Here is an 11,444-nt window from a genome sequence, read left to right on the forward strand (position 1 = left end):
CTCAAAAACCTCTCTTTAGGCAATCCCTGATACACCACACCACACACTCCCCACGGTAGGTAAGAGAACAGCAGTATTGAATCAGATTAAATATATCCCAAGAGTCAGCAGCACTTCTCTGACAACACACAGAGTAGAAGGAAGGGGACAGTTGCCTTCCCTGATTCTCTCCTGAGATGTCTGGTCCATCTGGACCACTGTGTTTAGCAGTCACATGGGGCCTTGTCCATCAGAACAGAGGAAGTCTGGTTTGTGTTCTTCGTTTCTGCAGTCTCGTTATGAAGAGAGGTGATGCCTGTCTGTCTGTTCTCTGACATACTGTGATTGCTGCCCTTGCAGAGTGTTTGGGTTCATTGCCAGGAAGCAAGGCAGTGCCACAGACAACGTATGCCACCTCTTTGCAGAGCATGATCCAGAGCAACCTGCCAGTGCCATTGTGAACTTTGTATCAAAGGTCATGATTGGATCTCAGAAGAAGATCTGATGCCTTTCCATCCTTGATTCAGAGCTCTTCGCTGACTTCACTGAAGGAAATCACTGTGAGAGGGAGAAAGGCTATTCAGCAACAGTCTGAACCTTGTCATTCCCAGTAAGGAAAGCAGAGGATGGTCTGTGTATTGTGTTTGCAAGGGTTCAGGCTTCTATTTGAAGATGCCTCTGACTTCACAAAGCATTATTTCTTTGTTTTCATATCAGATGATAAAACAAAAGAAGCTGGGTGCCACCCAAACCCATGTAGCCCATACCTGAATGAAGCATAAACGAAAAACTTTTCTCCTGAAGGGTTTCTAATATATCTTCACACGCTGTTTCTCATAATTTATTGGAGCAGAAATGCTCATTGGATTGTGCTACTTTTTTTTTCAGAAAGTGTATAACCTCCACAAACACACTTGCCATGGTTGCATCAATGGTAGCTATAGGCCTTGCAAACGTGCTTTTAAGAGAATGATCAACTGAGGAAGACTATTTGCTCCTCCCTTCATCCTTGTGATCAATGATGGGAACTGAATGGAGAAAGGGGAAGATGTATGTGAAGAGAAGGTTTTTGCAGGTTGATTTCTGATAAGAAAGGAGTGGCAGTTGGAATATTCAGGAAGATAGCTCTGTATTTAAGAAGGCTGGGCTGTTTTACTTTGAAAATTTTTAAATAAGGAAGAAGTGACGGAACGAAAAAGTTTGTGTGGAAATCTATTCTGTAATTAGGGAGGTTTGTATTGTCTTTATACAAAGAACTAAGCAGGGAACATTCTGCATTTTAATAATTACAGGATAAAAATGAGGGGAAAACAAAGAGGAAAATTGTATAATTTATGCATTTTTACCTGTGCCAGATTATTTATAGTAGATCTCAGATCTTGATATGTCATACAGATAATTTTGAAACTATACCATTGCTGAGCTTTGCCTCTTTACTTGTGTAAGTAAAAGTGTGTATAACCTGTATAGAGACAATAGAGTCACTTTTGTGTTAGTGACAAGATACATCCGGTTTTCTGTCTTTGCAATACTGATTTGGTAGTAACATTTGTTCCCCTACCTAATATTTAATTATATTTGTGGATTCTTTTGCCCCACTTTTATTGAATTTTTGAGGATTTTTTGGCTTTTTTTTATCAGTAGGAACTATTTTTGATTTATAATTCCTTGAGTCAGCAAATCTGAAAGTGAATGGAATTTATTTTGTTCCTCTGACCCATTTCTTGAGAGCATTTATGTCATGATTTCTACAACCATCACACTTGTACATATCTCGGTATCTTTCTAAACACATTGATATTTGAAATACATAAGAAAGTGCTAGTTAGTTTTCCAGAAAATTGACACAGTAGATTACAGTGGAAGCCTACACAAAGAGAGTAAGCCTCTGAGGTCTACTGTGTAATTCCCATTCATTCAAAAGGAGCAGTACTAGACCCCTATATGAGAACTAAGGGTAATAAAGGAGCTTTAGTGTTCGCAAGTGCTGAAAAGTTTCATTGCCTCTATTTCTTTCATGTGTGGCTGTCAACATTATATTCATAACCTGAGGAATAAAATGACATGCTGAATACTACATTCTGAATGCATGAGCTGCTGGATTAACTAGTAACTATACCCACTTTTAGATTTTAATCCTTTTATCCACTGTTACTAAGTAATGGTTAAATGGAATGAGAAACTCTGGTTGGGCTATATTTTAAGAGGGTTCCACCAATTTGAACTACATTTGTCCTGTATAAAATATGATGGGTTTTTTTAATAGCTCTCTTTTTATTTCCTGAAGTATTAGGACCACAGAAACCTTATTCAGTGACCATAGCCAAAGTGTTTTATTTGTGTAACTATGAATTTTGTGTAAATAACTTTATGCTTTTTAAAAGGAAGGGAGTAGGGAAGAGAGGGAAAGAAAAGAAAGATTTGCAGTTTAATGTATTGGGACCAGAAAGTGGTGTATTAGTAGCAGTGGGCATTGGATGTCTGTGGAAGGGTGAAGCAATCCAAAGTGCAGTAGCTACCATTGAAGCAACAAAGGCAAATACCTCTGATTTTAACAAATAATTCTTCTGGCACAGAGGTATACTACTTAAAGAGTTTATGTACCATCCGAAAAAAGAATGCAGTTCTTACTTCCAGGAGTTCTGCTCCTTTTAAAAAATGTGAGCACAAGTTTTCTTTTAATATTCTTTTGATGTACAAAGATTCCAGTTGCCTAATCTAGTCAGCCGGTTGGAGCCCAAAGAATTTCTTCAGCTGACATCTCAGTTAGATTTAAGTCTCAGTTAGATTTAAATCTGATGTGTTGTGAGCATTGAAATGAGGAAGAATTTTTTACTCTATTTTTTCATTTCTGTAGATAATACTTAAATTTTAGTGTGTCTTCTCAGACACCAAGTGTTGGCCTTTGGGCTGAAGATAAAATGTCTTTTTTCTCATGTATTGTTATTTCCATTCAGGGCCTTATTTTTTATTCCTTGTGCCTTTTCAAGGTCTGCTAAATTCAAAAGCATAAGGGATTGAATGCTGAAACTCCTGGTGGTATTTCCTGGGAGTTTAGCTCTACTTGGTAAGTGGGAAAAAAGAAGTTACCCTGTTTCTAAGGGAGGTTTTCTGTTATGCATTCCTTTGGATGGTATAGTGCCATGTGCTCTTGCTTTTTAATGAATTAAAAAATGCACAAAGCAAAATAGTTCAGTATGTACCATTATGTAGTGCATGTAGAAAGATATTCATGGAACTTATATGTTCAAGGCAAATACAAGACTAAATCTTTAACACAGCACTTTCTTTCAAGATTTTTGGTAGATGTGTATATGCAGTTTCATAACTAATGGCAGCAAATTGACACATGCATTTAACCAGACTCCTGTTAGTAAATATGCTACTATATAGCTAAATATAGTTAGTAAATATGCTACTATAATCATACAGTGTTAATACAAAAATGCTAAAAGCCATGTTTTTAATTAAATGGTCTTAGTGTATCCAACAGTATCGTTAAAAATTTAATGTTTCTTTCTTGGTTTTTCTACTAGTGAAAATTTTTACTTTTTTCTTGAAGCTGTAAAAAAGCATCTGAAGGTCTGCAGTATATAAATGAATGTTCTATAAATTCTTTGTATAGTCATTTTCTCTGCTCTTCAGATACCACCTCTTTCAGATTATAATAAAATTACAAATGTGAAATTCCACAACACAGTGTGACGTGGCCGTCTGTTCTGAATGAAAGTTACCTTCTGGTATTCAAAACCAGCTAATGATTAAAACATTCTTCATGAATTAAGAATAGGTTGCGTGCTGGGGTTTAGTTTTAAGAAACACTTGAGATTTATTTCAAGGACTTGACTTTGCATGAGTCTGTGTTAGTGGTTCAATTCAGTTAAAGCATGTGATTTTCCTAGTTAATTTTTGGTTATAGTGATATAAAAGTACCTTTTGCCTGCATTGCATATTTCAGTGTAAGAAGGAAGAATATGATGTCATCTTCTGAGATGCTGTACCCATTTAACTGTATCGCCACAGAGATTACAATGGAAAACCTTCCAGAGGAGCATGAGAGGGGGTGAGAAATCTTACCCCTAGCTGAAATAGGTTCAAAATCAGTGCATCAGCCATACACTGAAGGTTGGGTAATATACATGCTTTATCAGGATTATTTTGGAGACTGATATGTCTTGCTGGTATGTCTGGTATGTCATGCTGATGCCTTTTCTAGGCTGGCAGGAATTTTTCATTCAGTGTGCTTTATTGTCTTTCATCACTACAGGCTGTTGTGAGGTTTATGCGTGGGCGTAATGCAATGGAGTTACTAATGAAAAGTATTAGTTTTTATTGGAATGTTTTATAATGTGGAACAGATGACAAGGATGCAAGAGCAAAATGAATCTTCTGTGTCAGGAGTCCAGCCTCTCCTGTTAAACTCTTGTCCTTGAACTTGGATGCCATTGTGCATGTATGCTGCTCTTGAGTGCATTTGAAGGGGTCTGTTTGCTCTAGTGGATAAAAATCTGCTTTCGGTATTCATCCTAGATGTATTCACAACTGGTTTATATGGAGTGGTTCTTATGCCAGCACTGTCTCTTAGCATGAATAACTGTTTTCTCCCTGAGGTATTTTTAGCAAGAGATCTGACCCCCCTTCAGTCCCTCATTCTTCCTTTGGCAAGACTAAACAAGTCAGCACTCAGCCCTTATGTGTTTTTGTCTTTGAAAGGGTCAGTAAAAAAATTTCTTTGGAGGGACTTTTTAAGTGAACAGCGATACTCCTTAAAAATGGGCATAACCTGCTGCCTTGTGATTTTTAAAATATTTTTATTAGAAAACTCTTGAAACAAGAAAACTCGGCCCACCAAGATAGGTGGAGTAAATCCCTCATCTGCTTTTACTGTTTACACCTAGCACAAAGATTACAGTAGTGTAAACTACATTGGGCAGTGTGCATGAAGGACAAGTAGCTAAAGAAGTTCTTAGTAGCTTAAGTCAGGAAGCTTGCAGGAGTCCTAGCAAATCTGGCGGACTACCAAGAAGGCAAAGGGGTGCTTTTTAGAGAATTTAAGGATCTTGCTGAATAACTGAAAAGGAATTTGCATTACGTGTCACTGCAAGGGATATCAAACCGGAACTATTCCCTTTCTTTGAAGACATTTAATGTCTCATAAAGCAGAAATGTTCGGAGCCATTTTAATGTTTTAGTATTTGCAGAATCATAGAGTGGTTGAGGTTGGAAGGGACTTAAGGAGGTCCTCTAGTCCGCCTCCCTTGTTTAAAGAGGGCCATCAAGAGCCATTTGCACAGGACCATGCCCAGACAGCTTGAATATCTCCAGGAATGGAGTCTCCACAATCTCCCTGGTCAACCTGTGGTAGTTCTCAGTCACCCTCTCAGTAACAAAATGTATCCTGATGTTTGGAGGTAACTGCCTGTGTTTCAGTTTGTGCAAATCAGCTCTTGTCCTGTCACAGGGCACCACTGGAAAGAGCCTGGCTCTGTCCTCTTTGCGCCCTCCCATTATTTATACATATTGATAAACTCCCCCCTGAGTCTTCTCTTCTCCAAGGCTGTACAGTCCCAACTCTCTCAGCATCAGTTTTGTGTCACTGACAAACTTGCTGAGGGTATACTCTGCCCCGTCATCCATCCAGGTAATCGATTAACATGTTAAACAGGACTGGACCCAGTATGGACCCTTGAGGTAGACCACTGCTTACTGACCTCCAACTAGACCTTGCATTGCTCATTAGCACTCTCAATACCCAGCTGTTCAGGTGCTTTTCAATCCACTTTACTATCTGCTTATCTAGCCCCTATATCAGCACCTTGTCTAGGAGGGTATTACCCAAGACAGTGTCAAAGGCCATACTGAAGTCCATGAAGACAATATCCACTCCCTTACCTTCATCCAAACCAGTCATTTCATCAGAGAAGGTTATTGGGTTGATCAAGGATGACAGAGAGGGTAATCAGACATTGGAATGGGCACTGCCCAGGGAAGTGGTGGATTCTCCATCCCTGGAAGGTTTTAAGATGAGACTGGATGTGCCATGGTTTAGTAACTACGGGTGGTAGTGGATCAAGGGTTGGACTTGATGATCTCGGGGGTCCTTTCCAACTGATTCTATGATTCTGTGATTCTGTGATTTCACCACGTCCGCATTTATCTTGCCAAGTTCCCCTTCTAAGTTTCTCCCAGTTATATAATCTTGATTCCCTACAAATGACTGAGAAACCGATTAAGTAGAAGAAGATATCACCACTCCGTAGGTTCTGGCCATGTCCCATTGGTGCTCTTCTTATGGTCTTCTCAATGGTTGCAGACTGTATCTGTCGAGTGGTGGGGAGAAAGAGTCCACATAACTCCCATTTCATGGGGTTTATAACGTGCAAGGTGGAAACGTGCCTTGTACCTCCCCTGGATGATGTAATACTGGATCATCGGACATTCCACAAGTCTTTGACACTTTCTAAGATGTTGCAGCTCTCAGTGTAGTTGAATTAATCATGACCCTTTATGGTTCATCATCCGAGATGTGTAGCTCAAGCTAGGTGTGAATGTCTTTGGTGCTCCCTGGAGTGGTTTTCACAGCTGAGTCATCATGTAAGGGAGGACATGGGCATGATAAGAAGGAGTATCCCACCTTGTAGGATTTTCATCTTATCAGCCTCTTCCCTTATCTGGAAATCCAGTTTGTGTCTTCAGGTATGCATGCCCTTCTGCTCTTGGGATACTTGGGCAGTAGTACCACCTTATTTCAAGGTCCTTTCACAGTCCAAATTAGTAGGCATATTCGGGGAGGGGTGGACTTCTGTAGATGAGCATCTGTTTCTTTGCAATTTTCTACAGTAAAGAAAAGTCTTTTGGTTTTTAAGCCATTAACCATTTCAGTCTCTGACAAGGGGATGGCTCTGACTTCCAAGTTATCCCTAGGATTTCTGCTCACATGAACAAGGCATTCCCTTTCTACATGCTTTTGTGTTAGATATTTACAATGACAAAAACTCAATAGAAGTGTTGGGGTTTTTGCCTTTTTGTCTCCTCCTGATCTAACCTATTGCCAGCTGGTGGAATGATACAGCCACAAAGCTCTAGTGATGAAGCTTACGGTAGCACAGCCCCATGGAGGAGGTTGCCTGAGCAGCTCTTTGGGAATTGTTGCTCTGTTGTTCTACTACTCAGTTAGTACCTATTTGCGATGGACACCAGAGCAGTGCGAGGAGCACCAGCAGGACAGCAGCAGACACAGGAGAAGGGACACACGTGGAGAAGACAGTTTGTCTGAACGGAGGTTGTTCTCCCACAGCCGACTTTGGGCCTGCTGATAGGTGTCGGCAAGGCAAGCAGTGACAACCCCATGCAGCCACTTTCTCACTTCCCCATAGTGAGGTGGGGAGAGATTTGGAAGAGTCAAAGTGGGAAAAGTCATGGATTGAGATAAAGACAGCTTAATAGGTAAAGCAGTAGCTGCATTCACAAGCAAAGCAAAAAAAGAAATTCATTAATCATTTCACATAGGCAGGCAGGTGTTCAGACATCCCCAGGACAGCAGGGCTCCATCTTGCGTAATGATGAGTTGGGAAAACAAGCACCATCACTCTGAACATACACCCCTTCCTCCTTCTGCCCCAGCTATATGTGCTGAGCATGACACCATATAGTATGGAATATCCCTTTGGTCAATTGGTGTCAGCTCTCCCAGCTGTGTCCCCTCCCAGCTTCTTCTGCACCCCAAGCCTCCTCACTGATGGGGTGGTGTGAGAGCCTGTTAGGATCCACTGTTAAAGTCCTCTGCCCAAATTAAGGTGCAAATAAGATGAAATGCCAGTTCAACAATACCTGCTTCATTCCTAACATTAGGTATATAGGGGAAAGAGAGAGAGAGAGGAGCGGGAGAGAGGGGGGAGAGAAAGAGTGCAAGCAGAAGATAGTTACCAATGTGCATCCAGTGGTGTACCATTAGTCCCTCAGTGTGCCAGACTGCTTCTTGATGGTGGGGTCCCGCTGTTTGAAATTAGATAACTTTTCTAATTTTTTTAATGGTCTTAATTAACCTTTTATTTAGTTGTTTTAATCAATCATAGGTTGTGTGTTAGACCTTAAATAACTTTTAGCCAGAATATAGAAAACAGTTGTCATAAACAACTTTCATGAGAACATAGCTTGGGAAAAGTACTAAAACTGTAAGTTTTGTTAAAGTTAACCTTCATATGCTTCAGTGAACAAAGGCCATGAGAGAAAGATGTGTTGTTGAAGCTGGACATTTGGAAATAAATATCTTTTGCATAAAGCAGCAGATAATGAAGAAGACTAAAAATGGCTCAATATTTGTGTCGGAAAATTCCTACTGAGACTAAAAGACTAAAAGTATGAATGAATTAGCATAAGCAACGAGAGATTAAAAACCAGTAGTGGATAGAATACTAATTAATGATGAACATTAATTTCTTTGTTTGTTAAAAATGTATAATTAGGTGAAAAAGTGATGTATTGGTGTCTGTATGGAGGCAGGATTTTTGTTACCCACATACAAACCCAGTGCTGCAAATAAAGTAATGCCTTGCTTTCTGACACTAAAAAGACAGTGTTAGAGGGTTCTGTTATTCATAACAATTTTGGAGGTATTTGGCAACACCAGTGGCTTTATGGTGGTAGGGTCCCACTCAGTTCATTCCCTGAGTCACTTTTATACCTGGCATGGGAGGTGAGGGTAGTAGTGGTTTTCAGTTCCTCATTAGCATGAGGCAAGAGTAGGAGTGGTCATTGCACATGCTTGGGTCTTAATTCAGTGGTCGTCGGGGGTCTACTCTGGGGGTCTTACAATTCAAGTACTCCCAAAATCAAGTGTCCTATTTGTGACCCCACTTCTTGCACTTGAGCAGTTATACACTTGTTATGTAACACACTGCAATGGACAGTTGCAGGGTTCAGTCCTGCCTCCACAAGCCAGAACTAAAACTTTCTTTTTGCAGCTTGTGCATAGGCACCTGTGCTGTTTTCTGCAACCTTTCACCACCAAGCCTGACATTTTCTGCAACAAGTTTCACCGCCAAAGGCATGTCTAAGGCTTATGCTGCACTCTTTCCTTACAGAGAGGGACAACGCCTTGATACTGTGCCCGCACAGCTCAGCAATAATGGAAACATCTCTGTGTTATCCACAGTGTTTTCAGCACAAATCCAAATACATCCCCATAGGAGCTACTGTGAAGAGAATTAACTCTACCCCAGCCCAAAACTTTTATAACTATTGAAAGGCATTTAAAAAATAGTGCAATCATCAGGTACAGTCAACATGGTTTCACAAAATCCTATTGAACTATTTTGCTGTCTTTTTATGATGAGGTCACCCGCTTAGTGGATGAAGGGAAGGTGATGGATGTAATTTTTCTGGATTTTAGTAAGGCTTTTGATATTGTCCTTTCCAGCATCCTTCAAGACAAGTTGTCCAGTTGTGGAATGAGCAGGTTCATGGTGCGCTGGGTGACGAACTGGCTGAAGGGCATAGCTCAAGTGTTGCAGTAAGTGGGGCTACATCTGTCTGGTCACTGGTCACCAGTGGCATTCCTCAGGGCTCAATTCTAGGGCCAGTTCTGTTCAATATGCTTCCCAGTGACTGGATGCAGGATTTGAATGCACCATTACCAGATTTGCTGATGGTAACAAACTGGCAGATGCTGCTGACTCTCTTGAGAGACAAGATGCCTTGCAGAGGGATCTGAATATCTTGGAGCATTGGGCAATGATGAATGGGACTAAATGTAATGAGTCCAAATGCATCTGGAACACAGTAGCATGAGGCACAAGTCTAAATTAGGTGAGGAGTGGCTGGCAGGCAGTCCTGCAGAAAGGGGCCTGGGAGTGCTGGTCGGCATCTTGCTCAGTATCAGTCAGCAGTGCGTGCCCGGGCAGCCCAGAGGGCGAAACATGTCCTGGGATGCATCAAACACACCTTCACCAATCGGTCCAAAGAGTTGATTATCCTTCTGTATTCAGTGTTGGCACCGCCTCACCTTGAGTATTGTGTGAGACCCACCATTTAAAAATTATGTGAAGGTTCTTGAATGCATCCAGAAGAAGGCAACAAAGTTGACAAAGGGACTGGCAGGCATGTACTCTGAGGAGCAGCTAAGGACACTGGGTTTGTGTAGTTTGGGGGGAAGGAGACTCAGGGTTAACTACACTGCTCTCTACAGCTTCCTGAGGAGGGGAAGTGGAGAGGCAGGTGCTGATCTGTTCTCCCTGCTACCCAGTGCCAGGACTCTGCCAATGGCTGAAACCTGCATCTTTCAGATTTGACACAAGGAAATATTTCTTACCAAGAGGGCCGTCAAACCCTGGAAGAGTGTGAGCGCCCAGATTTGTATCTCACTGGGTTATTTGATTGTTGGGTCGAATCAACCGTCTTGTCTGTGTGTATGTGGTGGAGGGGGGGAGAGGGCCAGGCATCCAGTATCAGTGTCCACTAGGTAAGGCCTGCAGCCAACATGGCTGAGTGCCTGGAAGCCATGTGGCTGTGGGTGGCATGTCAATCAAAAAAGGCCTGTCTGGTAGCCCACCCACACCACACCCCCTGGAGCCTCTGATTGGCTGCACCACCTCTCTTTCTGGCCTGGATGCCATTGAGTGATCAGTGAGCTGGATGTCCTGCCTGGCAGGGGTGGCCACATTGAATAGGGGACAAAAATAGAGGTGCAGAGGGCCTCTGTGTTGGCCTGCCTTCTCTCGTGGGACCTGCTGTCAAGTGACCTCTGGTGGTAGCACAAGTTTCTTCTGCTAACCTCTTTCTTTACTTCTTTCTTCTTTTAATCTCTTTCTTTCTTTACTCTTTTCTTTCGTAATCTCTTGTGGGTAACTTAAAACTGATGGGTTGTATTTCATTAAAAATTGTGGTAGTTGTGTGTTGGGTGCTTTAGTTAAATACTTCTCCTTGCTTGTATTTTACTCCTGTAAAACCTTTTGCCAAAATGCTTATTTTCTCACTAAATTAAAAGAAATCTCTTGGGAAAAGGTCTGTGACTTTTCGTCTTTATGTGAATTCCAGGTATTCAAAGGCTCTGCAAAAGTTTGGTGGGCAAGCTCTTGGAGTCTAAATAAAAATAAAACTCCTGGTAAAGCTTGAGACTTTGGGACCAGGGCTTTACAGGTGGTCATGCCTGACCTGTCTGTCAGCGTTAAAAGTCATTTGGACACTGCCCTTCATAACGTGCTTTAACCTTTGATCAGCTGTGAGGTAATCAGACAGTCGGAGTGAACGAACATTGTCGGTCCCTTCCAGTTGAAATATTCTATTCCCATATGTGCAAATAAGAAACTGGAACATGATCAGATTTTGCCTTATCAGGCTTAGATATTGCCTTAGTGTTCCTCATAACAAGTGTGACTAGAGCTTGCAGTGTTTTGATGACCTCGCAGTTCAGATTTGTACACATTGCCATTGAGAAAATTTTACTTCTTCATTCAGATCATTTCCCA

The 11,444-nt window shown here is 41.4% G+C and overlaps 1 protein-coding gene across 18 annotated transcripts in view; it reads left to right on the forward strand.

Moving 5' to 3' along the window:
- TNS3 (tensin 3) overlaps positions 1 to 10,979 on the forward strand; it is a 222,944-nt gene extending 211,965 nt beyond the window's left edge. For 17 of the 18 annotated variants that reach the window (XM_027675943.1, XM_027675957.1, XM_027675956.1 and 14 more), the window contains one exon: positions 340 to 1,309. In XM_027675943.1, coding sequence (XP_027531744.1) covers positions 340 to 484 — 145 coding nt within the window. In that variant the 3' untranslated portion in view covers positions 485 to 1,309. Of the gene's footprint in view, positions 1 to 339; positions 1,310 to 8,942 lie in introns of those variants that run through there. The other variant, XR_003533048.1, reaches the window with a different exon arrangement.
- The last annotated feature ends 465 nt before the right edge of the window (positions 10,980 to 11,444 follow it).

The sequence above is a fragment of the Neopelma chrysocephalum genome, unplaced genomic scaffold (genome assembly GCF_003984885.1).
Source record: "Neopelma chrysocephalum unplaced genomic scaffold, ASM398488v2 Primary Assembly neopelma1_26, whole genome shotgun sequence".
NCBI classification, from domain to species: Eukaryota; Metazoa; Chordata; class Aves; order Passeriformes; family Pipridae; genus Neopelma; species Neopelma chrysocephalum.